General features: G+C 41.8%; 1 protein-coding gene across 1 annotated transcript in view; it reads right to left on the minus strand.

Moving 5' to 3' along the window:
• The window catches only part of SLC9A4 (solute carrier family 9 member A4), a 56,207-nt gene that overhangs the window by 14,910 nt on the left and 22,761 nt on the right, over positions 1-18,536 (minus strand). The window contains exons 3-8 of the mRNA XM_070573385.1: positions 15,946-16,205; positions 14,537-14,754; positions 11,455-11,657; positions 10,787-10,873; positions 6,187-6,257; positions 2,593-2,754 (exon numbers count right to left, since the gene is read on the minus strand). Coding sequence (XP_070429486.1) covers positions 2,593-2,754; positions 6,187-6,257; positions 10,787-10,873; positions 11,455-11,657; positions 14,537-14,754; positions 15,946-16,205 — 1,001 coding nt within the window. The remainder of the gene's footprint in view (positions 1-2,592; positions 2,755-6,186; positions 6,258-10,786; positions 10,874-11,454; positions 11,658-14,536; positions 14,755-15,945; positions 16,206-18,536) is intronic.

Here is an 18,536-nt window from a genome sequence, read left to right on the forward strand (position 1 = left end):
GAGCCTCTATCTTCTGATATTCCTGAGAGCTTACTCCTCATTGGCAAAATGAGGTGCCTCATATTTAACAGGCTAATCCAAGTACATACTCTACCTAGTCCATTGGGTTGTTCTGAGGGTCAAATAAAATGAAGTATGTAAAAGCCGTGGAATGCCAGAGGGTGAACATGGTCTGCGTTGGTATAGACAACTTCTGGCGGTAGTGTTCTCCGGCAGGTCACAAAGTCTGGCAATCTAAACCTCTTGTCGAACAATTGCTTAAACTTCTAAAAGAAAAAAATCTATGTGCATTTTGTTGTTATCATCTCCTACAGAAAAATAAAAAGCGAGCTGAGTACACACTTCTTTTTCCTATTATTGTATGAAGGTTTGTTTTTTAAGAAATCAGTTGCTTTGATCTTAGGAGAGGAATTCCTTTTTGCTTGAAGTCCTACAGATTTCTGATGAGATCAAATAAATGCAATTTAAATACTAAACTTGCATTAAATATCAGTTTAAAAATCTCCTCTCCTACCTCTGTTAACAAACCGGTTTGGGCTATAGGAGGCAAAAAAATTATCTCTAACTTATAAGGCTTACTTACTAATCTTGAATCAATGTTGGAAAAAATAATTGACTCCACGGAAAGGCCCTTTCCAAACAAAGCTGGCTTAAAAATTGCCTTGAAGTCAGAAACTGGGGCAACCGCTTATGACTAGTGCAATGGAAGATAGAGATTCGAAATGTGGTTTAGCACGACAGACTGATTCTCATTTGAGATAAGCGCCCCTACATTCCTAGACCGAGTGCTCACACAACTAGTAAGCAAACCAATTGAGGAAGTTCCTCCTGGTCTAAACTGCCTACACCTGTCCTGCCCTCCTGCAGCGCCTCCATCCTTCGGTGAGCAGGTCAAACACGTGGGGACCAAAGGAAGGTCACCTCTTAGATTCTCTCATAGCTCCCTAGACTTCAGGATTACGTCTGTGTGACTTGTTATCAACGTCGTGACCCTGCTGGAGTGTGAGCTTCATGAGCAGGGACTATGTCTGCTTTCACGCTCCTTGGCACATCACAGGTGAGCAAGGAACAGAGTCGGACCTAAGGTGAGGCGAGTGAGGCACTAAGGGCATGCGAAAGAAGTTCAGTAATCAAGTCAAGTAGGATTCGAATGCAATATTTTAGAAAATAAAGATCAATGAAAATAAAAAACCCCATGATAAATAAAATACCAACACTTTGAATAAAGACAGGATCAATATTAGAGATTTTTCCTTCTGCCTCAGGCTCTGGTATGGCTCAGCATGGCATTGCCAATAAATACTTGTTCTCACATTTCCATTTGAGTATCGGAAGTTTCCTTAAAGCCATGTAATGGGCAGCACCAAAATAAACAAACAAACCACAAAAACAGTTTCACTGAGAAATAAGGCAGAAAGCTTTCTGTTTATACCAAGATGCCCTCAGGGATGTGACTTTAGATTTTTCCCAGGCCGTGGAAGGAAAGTGATGAGGCTTCTGATTCATTAGCACGTAAGGGATGAGAAATAACGCTCAGGCATTAGTGACAATTTTCTTGCTGTCCATTCTTAGCCCTTCTTTCAGCCTGCTTTTCCAACATGAGCACACAATTGAAGCTCACGATCAAGTGTCTTTACCTGCTGAAGACGACAGGACGGAGGGGCTGGTGTTCCTTATCCTAAATGTACATTGTGACTAATTTTCCCAAAACAGAAACCGTTTCTTGGAATAGAACCAGGCATCTTGGGTGAGTGAGTTAATTCTTGTGACATTAAAGGGGCTCTTATAAAAAGTCAGAGAGTTAAAGCAGCTTTAGAAATGTCTTGCCAGCTCTTGAGACAGTTGGTTTCCAGATGCTCCAACAGAAGCACTATGCTTCAAAGGGAATCCTCTTGTAATGATGGATTTATACGCCTGTCTTACCCCACTCTACACCCTGCCTCGATGTCAACTCCCTAAGGTCCTGTGTTCCGCTGAAAGCTGGTGCCCTCCCTGCTCCTATTCGAAGCTAGTCTCCCACAGACTCAAGGCAAGTCTCACCGTCTCACACAGATCTTTGCTTTAGACACAATTATAAACACAGCTTCCTCTTTATATAGCCCACCAACCTCCACACCTGTAGCTGCCACCATTCATCCTCAAATCCAAGTTAGTGGCACAGGATGCTGACTCGGTCTCTCCTCATGCAAGAGAGGAAGGGGCACGACTCATGGGAGAAATGCAGCAGTAGGATTAGCAGAATCAAGTGAGCGGAGATTAAAGGGTAGAGATTTCCAATCAGGAAGAGAAAGAGAAAGTCTTGCAAAATATGCTATAATTCTATCAATTCACTGGCTTCTCCCTCCCAAAGAAAGATGTCATACAACTATAGCAGGCAACTTTTGCTATAAAGTAATTTTCAGAAACTAGGTGAAATGGGTTGAGCATGACCCAAGCTATAAAATACCAATACTTAGATCATCTTTTTCTCATGACTTCTTCCTCACATATCTGCCTCTTCACTCTTAGTAGTATCTCTAAATGGAACAATGAGTTAGTGTCCCTTGGAATTCTGACACTGAAAGTCTAGATCAAAGGGCAGACATGACTTACAGCTGGGGTACAGAAAAGGCTGTAGAACTCAGTATCCCAGTCTCTACCATCTCGATGGCTTGTTTCATTTCCAGCTTCTTGTATAAAGAAACAATGCTTGATTTTGGCAGGTTCTTTCGGATTAGGATTTTCCGTAAATATCTGTGATCAAACTTCTTAAACCTAAAAATGAAAACCAACATGTTGGAAATCTTTAATCTCTGTGCATGTTACGTAAGTATGTATCGTGCTTAAACTACTACTTAGCTTTATTCTGAAAAACATCAGGACAGTGCCTGGAATTCACAGATTTTGAATACATTTTTTAAAGAAATCATAGAATTCAGACATTTTTTAAAATAAAGAAAGAATGGCCTACTGGCCTGAATACATTGAAAATCAACTCAACAAAAGGAATGACAAGCTGCAATCAGGGCAAAAAGTGTGCATACGTGGGAGGCGAGGGAGGCCCAGCCCAGCTCAGCTCCAATTGTAAGAGAAGAATGAGGGGGTTGAGGCTTTTGAGCAAGTGTTCCCTTCTAACAGCTCATGACAGTGGCAGCTGCGCTTACAGTGTTACTGGCCTATTCAACCAGAATCCAAGAAGTTTAAATGGCCCAGTAGTTACAGTAATTTCGCCCATTATGGTATAGATCATTTTAAATCCTGCCAATGAAGGAGGGTAGACCCACATATACCCCGACAGTCTGAATGATGGAGACTCTGAATAGGCTAGCCGCTGGTGGCCTCTGACTGTTGTAGCAAATCTCTGGCGGACCCATTAGACCGAGCTGCACATATGACTTTGGTGCCTTCAGAGTCGGCCGTTTGTTTGGAGTAGAATTTTTAACACTTCCAATCGTTTTACATTCAAAGAGTAATTTGTCAGCCTGCTTTATTTTCTGGAGGGGAACATAACTCCCCGGGCTGCTGGCTTATTATCTGGTGATTGATTTCCTGGTCTGTGAGGAGGACGGATGCATCGTCAAGTCTCCTCCGGGTTTAGCGGGCTGCCATCCCTTGAGCCTTGTGCTCTGTGTTTGGCTCATACCAGGCCCACTCTTGATGCAACTCGCTCACTCCCTCAGCCTTCTAGTTTTCTGCTTTTCTTCATGAGAAGGCATGTTCCCATTTATTCCTTACTCCACTATAATCGGCTCCCCAACCATCAGGACTTCTCTGACACTCTTCACACTGAGCTCCCCCTGACCTTGTGCTGTTCAACACCACTGGTTGCCATTGTCCTTGCCCTACAAGCCACTTGGCTTCTCCTGATGTGCCACTGGGTCACTTCCTCCATGCCCTCCACATCCTGATTCACACTTTCTTCCTTTCCAGCCTCCCTAACCACTTCTTCTGAGTCTCCCCTGCCCTTCCTCTTCCTTACCTGCCCCGTAAGAGTGGAAGCTTCTCAGAGTCCTGTCCTCATTCAGCATCCCCTCTTCACTTCCTTGTAGTTACCTCACCCGTGCCCACGGCTTCACTTACCAAATACTCACTGACAGCCTTTGTCTCTAGCCATGGTCTTCCTTCTGAGCTTGAGACGAAATTCCAAAATGGGGCTGAGTATCGGTTTGAGACATCTTAAAGAGAATCTACTATTTAACTTAATATTCTTCTCCAGTCTACTATTCGCTAAATATTATTCCATAGTCTATCGTTCTGTAGGCAGTGCTGTCTCCCTAGGCTCCCTCTCTGGGATTCTGAGAGTCGTTCTTATTTTCCCTTTCCTCACCCTCCTCTCCCTGTGCCCATCACCAGTCACCACGTCTGCCTCAGAAATATTTCAGTACCCCTCCTGCTAGTCCCTTATCCCTACTGGTCTGAAAGCTCTGTGGTTCACTCAAAACAAAAGAGGTTTTAAAGTCAGTCCTGAAATCAAATCAAGGTTCCACTGCAGAATAGCTGAACTGACGTCTTGGAGTTGGTTTCCTCATCTTTAAAATGAGAATAATAGCACTAACACAGGACTGTTAAGGAGATCACGTAAGATAAAATATATGAAACAGCTTTCATAGTACCTGGAGCTTATTTTATGTTTACAAGATGATAGTTGTTTTTTAAAAGAATTTTACATGCATGTGAAAATCCTCCTACTGCTCTACCTCACCACGTTCTCTCTTTCTAATCCAGTTTCCATATTGCTGTTGTAGTTTGCCTTCCAAAAGCCAAGTATGGTCATGCCACTCTTCTATTTAAAAGCCTTTCATATGAGTTTTAAAGGTCAAATCGAATTTTACAGTATTAATGGCTGTATAGAGCTCCTCAGCAGTGCATCATAAAAGCAATGTCTTTGTCTTTCCAACCTCTTGTCTCACCACATCAGTCTCTCTGACCGTATCTAAATTATGCTATACTCTTGCTTGCCTTTGTGTATCAAAATACACTACTGCTACTGCTACACTTCGCATGCTTTCCATTCTTCTTTTCCTGGAGAACTCCTCATTTCTTTTCAAAACGCACTCCCATTTCTGTATTATCATAGATTTATGCATTTACCTCTGTTATAGCATCTCCCATATTGGTCTTAATTATTTGTTCAGGTTCTTTCATCCCCCAGGAGCCCTTCTGCTATATCTTGAGGACCTTGAGTGCACTGAGTGTGTCACACTGCTCTTGATATCTGCCTTTGTGTCTAGAAAATTAGGCATAGATTTCACTAAATGGAAGAATATTAAATGATTTTCATTTGGGAAAATGATAGGATTCGGACTTCAAAAATGCCTGGCCTGAGTTCCAGATCGGTGGATGTTCACATAATTTAAATTCTACTTTAATGCAACGAGGACTGCAAAAACTATCCTTCTTTCTACCTCACAAAAAGAGGCCACTCAAGAGCTCTCAGTTCCCTTTTAGGTGGCACCACTCCACAACAGCCAGACTTTTTAAGATCTAGTCTCTCTTGGCATCACCAACATCAACACATTGGCAAGCCCTAAAGAGGAAACTTCTACCATTTGGTTAACTTAACTACTGCTAACTCCTAAATTCTCCAAACAGCTGTGTATAACTCCAAAACTCTCATCCTCCTCATCCTCAGTGATACTCTCCTCAGAGCCACATAATTAATATATGGCTATAGACTAAATGCAGGAAGAGAATGAGTTCTGAAATGAGTGATGTGGTAGAGAAGAGGGACTTAGGCATTCTTATAGAATCACTATGTGGGAAGAACCCTTCAAGTTCTTCCACTGCAGCCTCCCCCACAATGGAGGAATCTCTTCCCCTGGATCCCTGATGAGTTACCAAACTCCCTTTGCAGCCTCATGAAGCCAGCCATGCCCGGGTTGAGCTCCTCTTATCATTGAGAAACTTGTCCTAGTTTTAAATTTAAATCTGACTTCTCTAATTTCCATCTATCAGTCGTACTAGTTTTCTCTAAAGCAACTTAGCGCAAGTCTACAGACTTCTCCACCAGACAGTTCTCCATTTTCCAGGCTAGGTGTTCCCAGGACTCCTACCTGCTTCTGGTATGGCATGGCTCCCAGGCCCTTTATCTTCCTGGTCCCCCTCCTCTGGCTTCTTTCTAGTTCTGTGCTCAGCTTCCAAGGTAATCTTTTGAAGTTCCCATTCCACAATATCCCTCCTAGATAGTGAAACCCTCGGCCTCCTTACTTGTCTCTCACTTGGTAGTGGCTCCATTGCCCACACACATCTTCAATTCCGGCCTTCAAGTGATCCATCAACTGCCAAACCAAACACGAGAAAATGATAGCTGGTGAAACGTTAACTTTAAAAGACACACGGGGAAAGCTAATACACTTTGGAAAACAAAGGAGCCTTTAATTTCCTGCAGCATATTCTCTTCTCTATCACTCTGTTCATGTAACTGAAACTTACAATGCCTTTCAAAGGAATTCAACTTAGTTTCATGATTCAAAGACTCTGTAGATAAGTTCCTTAATAATGCACATAACTTGCAATGGCAACAGGGTACCTGCCATTTGCTTTGCACAATATTTTTCTAGAATGATCTAGGAAACTGCTCAGTACTAAAATCACATGGATGTATAGCCTAATAATTAACTGTTACTTTTAATTTCATTGCAAAGAAAAGAAAATGTCAATATCCAATTTATACAGTTTCTGAAAATATAATTCCACAGATATTCTATTATAATAATAACATGTAACAACAAAATTTATCCGCATGCCTCACTTTTTAGCTAATCATTTCCTCTCAGTATTTACATTTCACTATCCAAGCCAATTGTACAACATTTGCTTTATCAAAATTCTTTACAAGAATTTAGGGAAAAAGTACAATCTCTTCAAAATTTATGATTAGTCTTCAAATTAAATTTGTAATCATTGAAGTTTATACTGGTTCTAAATTCTTTTTTCAAAATAGATTAAAATACTAAATTAATTCTGAAATAATTGATGCGCTTTCTGCCAACAATTATAACTTTTTTAAGACAAAGAAAAATAAACAAGAAAGGCATGAAATATCTAAGTTCTATTGTTTTAAGTTTATTATCTAATTTCTCAAAATAATGAACAGGGGGATAAAGATAGAGACAAAAACCTTAAATCAGGTTAAAGCATTACTCATTTTTAAAACACCCACTCCCTAACCTCATCTGTTGAGTACTTTCAAATGGTCTTGAAAAATTTTGGTCTGGGTTTCCTACAATTTAAATTACTTTATTTCCTCAAGTGACCTGGGCCATGAAATTCAGGTCTGATTTTGAAAGACTTCATCAATTCCCCCAGCATTAGAATTATGAACTCTCAGGTATGAAAGAAACTTAAAAATTGTCTGGGCCAGTCACACTCTCAAAGTTTGAATCTTCTGTATAGCAACTATGCCAACTGTTCCCAGTCATTGCTTGCACACGTCCATTTCACCTTTGGGCGTGCCATACAAGAGACGATGATCAGAATGCTCTTCACTGACTGAGCTGAAGGAATTCTCTCTCCCTACACCGCCCATACATTAGTTCTCATTTTTATCACCCGGAATCACACAGAATGGTATTCCTTCAATACTGTGCTGAACTTAAACAAACAGGTAGAAACCATACTCAGCTTCATTTCATCTTTGCCAGAGTTGGATGTTTTTAGCACCAGACAGAAGTAGGAGAAGCCTTTACGACTTCCTAATTAAAAGTTCAGAAAGTGCAGAGAATCTTTCATTCCATTGGAAGAATGATTTTAGAAGCAAGTAGGGCAAATCTGAAGATTAGTCACTGTGATAGCTTTTTGAAACATCAACTTGGCTAGGCTGGTCCTCAGTTATTGATAACACTAATCTAGATTCTGCTGTGAAGATATCTTGTAGTAAGATTAAAATCCATAATCAGTTCTTTTTAAGTAAGGGAGATGGTCCTAGATCATCTGAGTGGGCCTGATTTGATCAATTGAAAAGCCTGAAGAGCAGAGCTGAAGCTTCCCTGATGAAGAAGAAAATTCCATTGATCAATGGAACAGAACTGAGAGCCCAGATATAAACCCACACGTCTATGGACAACTAATCTTTGACAAAGGAGCCAAGAACACACAATGGAGAGAGCAAATGTCTCCAATAATGGGAAAACTGAACAGCCACATGCAAAAGAATGGAAGTAGACCACTATCTTACACCACACGCAAAAATTAACTCAAAATGGATTAAAGACTGGAATATAACACCTGAAATCATAAAACTCTTAGAAGAAAATATAGGTAGTATACCATTTGGCATCAGTCTGAGCAGTGTCTTTTTGAATATCATGTCTACTCAGGCAAGGGAAACAAAAGAAAAAATAAACAAATGGGACTAGATCAGATTAAAAAGCTTCTGCAAAGCAAAGGAAACCATCAACAAAATGAAAACACAACCTGCCAAATGGGAGAAAATATTTGTAAATCATATATCTGAGAAGGGGTTAATTTCCAAAATATTTAAAGAACTCATGAAATTCAACAACCAAAGAATGAATAACCCGATCAAAAAAATAGGCAGAGGATATGAACAGACATTTTTCCAAAGAAGATATACAGATGGCCAACAGGCACATGAAAAGATGTTCAATATCACTAATTTCTAGGGAAATGCAAATCAAAACTACAATAAGATATCACCTCACACCCGTCAGAATGAGTATAATTCACAACATAAGAAATAACCAGTGTTACAGAGGATGTGGAGAAAACGGAACCCTCATACACTACTGGTGGGAATGCAAACTGGTCTAGCCACTATGGAAAATAGTACAGATACTTCTCAAAAAACTAAAAATAGAAATGCTATATGATCCAGCTATCCCACTACTGGTTATTTTATCCAAAGAATATGAAAACAAAAATTCAAAAATACTTATGCACCCCTATGTTCACTGTAGCCTTGTTCACAATAGCCAAGACATGGGGGCAACCCAAGTGCCCAACATATGAATGGATAAAGAAGATATGGTATATATATACACAATGGAATACTACTCAGTCACAAAAAAGACAAAATCATGCCATTTGTGACAACATGGATGGACCTTGAGGGTATTATGCTAAGTGAAACAAGTCAGACAAAGAAATACGGTATGAGTTCATTCATATATGGAAGATAAACACATAGATAAGGAGAACAGATTAGTGGTTACCAGAGGAAAAGGAGGTGGGAGGAGGGTGAAAGGGGTAAAAGGGCACATGTGTATGGTGACAGATAAAAACTAGACTATTGTGGTGAGCACAATGCAATCCACACTGAAACTGAAACAAAGTACACCTGAAATTTACAAAATCTTAAAAGCCAATATGACCTCAATAAAATAAAATAAAAAGTGAATAAAGTTAAATAAAAGAAGAAGAAAATTCCATGTGTGCACAGCAGCTGTAGCTCATGCCCAAGAAGTCCTGTTCTACAGATTTTGCATTGCTTAGCCAGGCCCCTCACTGGTAAACTGATTCCTCTCAACCAAGCTCTGAGCATACATCTCCTACTGGTTCTGCTTCCGTGGAACCCTGACAGAAGCACTGCCAGCTCGGACTGAAAGGGAAAGAGAAGACAAAACGAAAGAAGGCTGTTGGACCCCCCCAAATTCTACAGGCAAGAAACAGGCTGATCGAAATTAAGGGGCTGCAAACACTTGCTACCTTTCATGAGAAAGGAAGTATGACTCAGAGGGTGGAGTTGAGAACTCAGAGGGTGGAGCAAAAAATCACAGAAGACTGTTCCCAGGCCTTGAAACCAAATAGAGCTTTCCCAGGTGGACTTAGAAATTTGCTTGGGATAGATGACTCCCATTTTTCCTCCCATTTCCCCCCCTTTTTGAAAGGAAATAGCTATACCTGTTATCCTATGACTGCCCTGCCAGTGTATTTTGGGAGCAGACAACTTGTTTCTTGAGTGTCACAGGTTCAGAACCAGAGAGGAGCTGAGCCTCAGAAGGGGTTATACCCAGAGCCTCACCCATCCCTAATTTAGACGATTGAGATGATGAGATTTGGGACTTTTGAGTTGAATAGATTTAGACGAGATTTTATTCTTTGAGTTGATACTACAAGGGATTGAGACTTTGGGCATGTTGGAGTAGAGTTAATGTATTTTGCATGTGGAAAAGACATGAATGCTTGAGAGGCAGAGAGAAGACTGTGATAGACAGAATAACGGTCCCCAAAGATGTCTATGTGCTAATCCCCAGAATCCGTGAGTATGTTAGTTTATGTGCAAAGAAGAATTGAGATAGCAAATGGACTTAAGGGTGCTAGTCAGCTGACCTTAAGATAGAGTATCCTAGGTTATCCACATGGGCCCAATATAATCATAAAAGCCTTTACGGTGAAAGAGGAAGGCAGAAGAGTCCGTATCAGAGTGATGCAGCATGAGAAAGCCCTGACCTGCTATTGCTAGCTTTGAAGATGGAAGGGGTCCACCAGCCAAGGAATGCCAGCAGCCTCTAGAAGCTGGAAGAGACAAACAAACTGCTTCTTCGCCAGGACCTCCAGAAATGTAGCCATGCAACATCTTGATTTTAGCCCAGTGAGACCCATTTTGAACTTCTGACCACCAGAACTACAAGATAATAACTTCGTGTTTTTTTAAGCCTTTAAGTTTACGGTAATTTCCTGCAGCAGCATTAGAAAACTAGTACAGTTGCTCTTGGTAGAGCTGGAGAGGAAAGAGGCTATGTCTAGTGACGTGTACACATGTCCCATCAAAGCTCTAGATTACTCCCGTAGGTGGCAAATGGGGACATCTTATTAACTTATTAATTATGACCAAGAGATAACTTACACGGATATGAAGCTCCTCATTGATGGATTCTTTTTTATTAGTCTTTTTAACGTCCAGGTACCTGACCAGAGGGCCAATTGTGATTCCCTAGGTCATAAATAACAAAATAACAAAATACAGTTGGAGCAGTGAAGATTGTCCTTTTAGAGAGCAAATCTATTAGCAAAACTATTAGAACCTCCAATTTTTCTGTTTTTGTTTTGTACTAGCTTCCACTGGATAAAAGCTCCAGTGTTTACTTTAGTTCTTATTTAATTCTTTTAAATTCTGCAATAGAAATAGGCATTATACATATATTTTAAAGCAGGAATTTAGTTTCATCCTTTAAAATAAAGTCTGTTTAGTTTGCTAAGAGAAGGCTCCAGCTAAAGTAAAAACTTGTGCTGTCTAGTACTGACCGGAATATCCTTTCAGCAATACACAGTACAGTATCATTCACCTGCTACCCAGGGATATTTTGATTAATACATTTTATTGATTACAAGGCATCATATTTTAGAGGTTAAAGGAAGATCATAAATATGATCCAGAAATATTTGGTAATTTAATTTGGGTATTGAGCGCACATCTGAAAATCAGATAAAGTGTCCCTTTTTTGGTTTTATGCTAATTTAATACATAACCCTGTAAGAAACTACTTATTTCAAATATGAAAGAAATCTACTAACCTGAATAAATACAGTAAAATAAATAACTACTAGAGTAGCAGTGACAAACATTTTCTTCCTAGGAAAAAGAGACAGAGGAAGCAAAAATGCAAGTGAAAAACTTCCGGCTCCTCGAACACCACTGTAGAAAATTATGCACTGGTCCTTGATGGAGAAGGGGGAAGTCCGAAACTGGTTACTGACATAGAAGAGAGCAAATACGCCTAGAAAAGGGAAATACATATTAGAGCAGAGGGTCATGAATGGGTAGAGGTACAGTGCTAGTGAACCCAAGTCGCGTGCATGTGCCCTCCAAACAAGGCCACCTAATTCCATCACACCCAGGATTGTCTGTCCCGAACAGAGTATCTTACAAGACTTACCATCTCTCTTTTTTTTTTTTGATGAGGAAGATTGGCCCTAAGATAACATCTATGCCCATCTTCCTCTATTTTTTGTATGTGGGACACCGCCACAGCATGGCTTGATGAGTGGTGTGTAGGTCTGCGCCTGGGATCCAAACCAGCAGACACTGGGCTGCTGAAGTGCAATGTGCAAACTTAACCACTACACTACTGAGTCAGCCCCAAGACTTATCAGCTTTTGACTAGTTGTGGGCCAGTAGTGCTTCAGATTGGTAGTTTCCTAGCATGTGTGTGTATGTGTGTGTGTGTATTTAAAGTAATAAAATCTTGATACTTTTTGATATATGAAAGGGCAGATATATATTTATTTTCTGCTTTATCTCCCTAAACCCCCCGCACATAGTTGTATATCTTAGTTGCAGGTCCTTCTAGTTGTGGGATGTGGGATGCCGCCTCAACACGGCCTGATGAGTGGTGCCATGTCCGTGCCCAGGATCCAAACCCTGGGCCGCCGCAGCAGAGCGTGCAAACTTAACCACTCGGCCACGGAGCCAGACCCTGGCAGATATTTTCTAATCTATGCCCATAATTTTCACTCTACCTTCCAAAACTAGGTCAAGCAAGGGGATTCCATGGGGCATAAAAATACTTTTATCGTCTCATGTTCCGTAACCGAAGGAGGTGTACACTTTAACTATGAGAAGAGCCGACTCGGTGATTGTGGTCTCTGCAGGGTGAGCAAATCTTTTGTGGTTGGCTTGGTTCTTTTGGAGATTTGATGCAAACAAGAAAGGGTGTTGGCAAGGGTTCAAAGGGGTGCCTCTTACTGTCCGTAAGCGGAGGGTGGAGGAGCTTGTCTAAAATGTAGAGGTGTTTTCTACCTCACTGAGTTTCATCCCCAAGTGGCCCCGTGACCTAGTCACCACCAGTGCTGTGCTCCTGGTGGGAAAGGTCCCTTCATTAAAGCTCTGACCAATTAAAGAGGTTTCACTGAAGAACAATGAAGTTCTCAGTATCCTCACGTGACTCCTAGTCACAGACGCTTCAGGGCAAGCCCCCTTTCATTAGCCACGTTGACGGGGCAACAGACAGTAAGGTTGAAACTGTTTCATTGTTTGGCTCCTCCACATACTAGTCGTGTGATCTTGGGCGAGCTTCTTAATATATCCACGTACTCAGTCTTATCCGCTTAATGGAGGTAACGATAGCATTCGCCTCAGAAGGTGGATGCAAGGCCTAAATAAATTTAATATCTATAAATAACATAAAGCAGGCTCTTATACGTTATGAGCCTTCCTGAATTATTTTTAGCTACAATGAGTCAGGCTGGGAGGAGAACAGGATGGGAGTGGGAGAAATAGATTCTGACACCTGGCTCTGTGCCTCAGTGTGATATGGCCAAGTCAGCCATTCTCTTGGTTACTGTTCTCAGCTAAAAGATGAAGGAGTTGGGCTGGATGGTCACCAAGGTCGACGATATGGAGGTATCCACGATATTAACGCTCTCCTACATGGTTTCTATTCTTGTCGGCTGGGCTGAAGATATGTAGTGTTGTCTTTTGACATTAGCTCTACCCCTCTGAACACCCCTATAGTTCAGAACTGAAAGGAACCTAAGAAATTTGCCCACCATTTTGTGGTTGAGGACGATTTTCAGTAGTTAAATGTCTATCCGAGGCCAAATAGCTAGTTAGCAATAGTGTGAGGATTTGATGTGAGATTATAAATTTATCACAATTTCCTTAATTATTTTCTCCCCTGGCCACCCAACAGGCACATATATTCAGAGTCAGTTTTATGAATATTTTAATGTTTCTGCATACTTGTTATTCTTTCCTAGATCCTAAAACCCATCCAAAACTAATTTAGAATTAATATGTTCAAGATAAGTCTCAGCCATTTCTCCTAATTTCTCTCTGAGTAATTGGCTTGAAAATATTGATCAAAGTCATTTAAGAAATGCTTCAAATATTGATCAAAATCATTTAAAAATATAATTGCTTCTAATCAAAAGGCAGCACATATATTGTAGTTCAGTGCTTAATGTTTTTTTCTGGCTCCAGAAACATAAATGTACAAGATACATCAGCAGCCATTAGTCATCTCATTTTTTAAATTAGGCACATTTTGTAGGGATGACACCAATTACATTATAGAGTTGCTTTCACTACTTATTACGAAGCACTTTTTAAAAATAAAGGTTCACTTCCTGGTCCTTGGTTTTCTGTACATCACACTCAATCCTCAACTAAAACCACCTGTATTATTTAGGGCGCTGTTTTCTAGCAGTACTTTCCGCACACAGAATACAACTTGTGAGATCTCACTTTTCCTGTAACAAAAGTGTCAATGCCCTCAGTTTATAATCTATTATCTGATTTAAGATGCAAGAGGGTACAAATTGGCAAAGAAGTGAAGAGCAGGGGATAAATTTACTGAGTTATATTTAAATGTGTAGATGTGAAAGCGCTGTATTCAATTAAAAAAAAATACTCCTTGCTCCAGCCTTGCTTCAAAGCAGAACCTTATCAGCCACTAATTGCTTTGAACTGATTGAAGGAATTATACAGAAAACATTCCCGGCCACTGGAAGGTGTCTACACTCCCCTAACCAGCAGAACCAGTTAGCATCACCTCACTGCGTGCTTATGCTTTTACACTGCAGGGGAGAATCAGAAAAATAAAAAAAAAAAAAAAGAAGCAGGCAAGAGATTTTTCGGGGCTCTGCTGTCTCTTACTGATGGCTCTCCAGACCTGGCAGAAGACCAGGGTAAAGCAGATGAAGGCCCAGTTCCACTCGTGGTTCTTCCCAACGGTGGACACGCCCATGAAGATGAAGATCAGGGTCTCGCTGACACTGCTCAGCATCTTCATGAAATACTTGATGGTGGTGTAGGATGTCTGGGACACGTTTTCCTCTACGTACTTCTTCATTGTCACCGCGCAGGCTGTGATTCTGAAAAAGAAGCAGAGTCTGAGGGAAGCCGCAAGATGTTGCCCCTCCATGAAAAATCCTTCATACACGAATCCTGCTTTTATCCAGAGACAACACCTTCTCCCTTCCCCTCTCTGGCTGCAGATTCCCCACACATTTTCTTTCTTCCTCTTCTCCTGTCCAAGGGTCTGCACAAGTTGAGGTTGGTGGGGAAGGTGGGCGTGGCCTGGCTTTCCCACAACAAAAAGGCATCAACGTTGTACAAATCCAAAGCAGAACTGTTTCTATCTTGCCCTCCCTCATCAAGAGCTTTGTCAGTCCCACCTCTCACTCTCTACTTCAGTCTGCCTCAAACCAAAATAAATCCAATGCAGTTACCTAGGAAGAGTAATTCTGCAAGGTCCCTCATATTGCAATATTCTTACAATAATTTAATGAGGAATTTTTCATTCAAAATGTTTCTGTTCTAGAGCTACTTAGCAAGTCTAGGGGGGAAAGATAGGAATTTGCCTTGTCTTAGTAGTTCTGCTTACTTTTAAGGTGGGAAAATGATGAATGCCCAGATTTTACACTATTATATTTAACTAAAAGAGATATTTCTATACAATACAATTAAATGTTTCTGCCCACATAGCTGAGTATGAGGATAATGTCATAAAGAAAAGAACATGACCAGATATATTAAGCCGAGTTGAAGAGCCTCGTTCCGAGATCTACACAAGGACAAACATTTCAAAATATTTACATTAGGACAAAGAAATCTGGATTTCTAGTCTTATCCCGTCTCGCTAGTGTTATTCCATACTGACCAGTCCTGGAGCTCTGATGACTTGAGGGAAATAACAAGAGGCAGAACTCAGGAATGCTTCCCTTTAAGTTTAAAATAATGAATTTTTCAAGGAAAAAAAATCTGCTGAACTAAGACTTTAACTCTGAATTTCTCCCAGCTCTGCTCTGCATCAGTTTTTCTGAGCATAATTGCTATGCTCTCCTCAGGCAAATCACGAGAAGAGAGCAAATGCAAATGTGGGAGAGAACATTTGTTTGGCAAAGGACCTGAATCAGATTTTACAAAAGTTTAAAAAACCTGAATCCTACAACACCTTTGAGAATTAGCATCAGAAGTCAAGCCTTTTCCAGATGCTGGTCCACAAGAGGCAGTCCTAAAGTCTCTTTCATTGCTATGAGAGTCGGTCCTTGGTTTGTACTCACGCTAGGATGCCAGAGAGATAGAGCGTCTCAGCAACCAAGTAAGACAAATAGCTGAACATGAAGACGATGAGTGGTTCAATTGCAGAGATGTTCTGAGTGAAACGTGTGATAAACGCAGAAATGAATCCAAAAATGATGCCGAAAAATACTCCCCCAACCCCCACAATAACAAATCGGGCACATCCAGCCAAAATGTCAACAGGTTCTATGTCTTCAAATTTATGCATCTTTGTGAAGGCAATTAAGATATTATATAAGACCTAGACAAAAAGAAAACGAAAAAAAAGAAAAGGAACATGAATTAGAAAAGAGAAATATTTTACACATAGATTCTTAACTTTGCGTCTAGTTAAATAACACAACAATAAATTACATGACAACAAATATCAACGCAGCTGCCCAACTTTTAAATGTGTTCCAAATAATTTAAATGTTTCACTGAATAAGAAGTCACACTGACATCTTTCAACCACTGAACACCTACTACATGGCAGTCTCTTTGCTAAGCTCCCTGAGTCATTACCAATTTATTTCCTCTCAGCTCTGAATACTCAGTTCAGTAGAGGCTCTATAACAAACATCAGATTCGCTTTAAGTATTTCTCCTTTACAGGGAGCACCCTGCTAAGCTCTCCCAGTAGAGGGAGCTGAGGGGACATTGTAGGAGGAAGAGGCCTCCTGCCACTTCCGATGGGAGGGGCGAGAGAGCCAGCCACGTGGGTAGGACCACTTCCGGTGCATTATGCCTAGACCAGGAGCCCTAAAAGTGCTCCCTGTGCAACGTCGCAGCTTTGGCCTGCTGATAACCTGTCCGCAGACCTCTTGATTTGGGGAAAAAAATGCCCCAGCAGGGCCCTCGCGTAGCATGCGTGTGGCCAGGGGTACCCCTGAGCAGCCCCCTGTCTATAAGCTCCCTCCTTTCCCCTACCCCTGTGGCACGCGCTCTGAAGGTCCTCTGCCCCTTCCTGAGCCCAGGCTCCCCCTGCAGGCCTGGTGCCCCTGACGGCTGAGTCCTGCTCCCTGTCTGCCCTCCAGAGGGCGGTCTGTTGTTTGCCCAGCAACTCCAGACCCGCTCCAGTCTGGCCAAACCGGCCTGCTTCTCTGGGCTGTCCAACGGCCCAATCGCACCTTCTCCAGTGAGAGCTGAAGCCCTGCCAAGTTTTCCTGCTTTGGGGGCCATCCCTCAGCCCTAGCGTGCAATAGTTTCCTTTCATCTTATAACTGTTCCTTTATTACACCTAATAATTTTGATATTAAAATTTCTCTGTTTAACCTACCGCGTGGGTTCTCTTTCCTGACAGGACCCTGCCTGCTACATTTTTTATATACGTCATCACGTCGAGTCCCCCAAGTAACTCCAGCCCGTAGGACACACACTCCCAGTTTTCCTCCTATTTCTCTCCTTATTTCCACATTTGTATTGAAGTTGCGGCAATCTATTTATCACTATCCCATGTCACTTGGCAGCCCAGAACTTAGACCGAACTTTTGAAAAGCGGCAGCTTCTACACAGTTAGTGAGACACATGCAACAGGCAAAGTAAGATCTTTGCAGAAAATGAAGACATTTGAGAATATCGGCCCTGAAGAGTCTTGCTAAACCACAGCACACACAAGGCCAAATGAAAAAATCAGAGCACGGACAGAAGCTAAAATTCCAGGAAGTAGTGTCAATGTTTATACTCCGTGTCCTGCAGAACCGCAGCAATGTGGCGGACCCTCCAGAGTACTGAGGGCTCTACCCCACTGATTCCCCAGCTCACTCTCGCACTCTCTGCTATCTCCCACTCTGCAACCCGCCAGACTTCCCCAGGCCTGAGCCACCTGCTCCACTCTGACCTCTCCATTCCCAGTTTGTCCTTCCTTACTGAGACACTCCGTGGCACCTCTGTTCTTCAGGGTGCCCTGACAGGGTGCCATTCTGGCTGTGGCTTCGCCCTCAGGGCTTACCAGAACTGCTTGTCGCTTTGCGCACATGCTGACCCCTCGGTCGTGGTCTGCAATCTGTGGACAGCTTTAGCCATTCCTTCCCCTGCCCTCTTTCCAGCCCTGGCCCCTCCAGGTCAGCTTTGTGCATGGCCTCTGCAGACTCCCTGTGACAGCATTGTTATGACGAAAGGTGGTTGTTTTCCCACAGAGAGGTTGGCAACGAATGACCACCTGCAAATGGAGCCGAGGCTGGTTTCTTGTTATGTTCACAATCATCAACAGTCAGGGTGCACTTAAAACAAAGCCCCACTTCAACTCATTTGGACTCTTTCCTAAGGAGTGCCTCATATTTGGTTGAGTGAGGCAACAGATAGAAGCAGCTGTTCTGTGAGGATGAGCATCTTTGCTCTTCGTGCCCCAGAGTCCCCATGTAAACTGTTCATGCACTTTTTGCTATCCATTTATGTGTGGAGATCAAAAATCTGATCCAGTGCTGCACAGCTTTTGGCTTTGGAATGTGAGTTGGCAGAGAGGGTCATTCCTGAAAGCAGCTCGGGTGTCACCAGTCCTCATCTAGGATGCTTTATCACTAATGGACTGTGTTGATGGAAGAGAGGGGACATGAGGAGGTCACACAATGGCCTGTCTGCTCAGAGGTTCCTGG

Source organism: Equus przewalskii, chromosome 14 (genome assembly GCF_037783145.1).
Source record: "Equus przewalskii isolate Varuska chromosome 14, EquPr2, whole genome shotgun sequence".
Taxonomy (NCBI): Eukaryota; Metazoa; Chordata; class Mammalia; order Perissodactyla; family Equidae; genus Equus; species Equus przewalskii.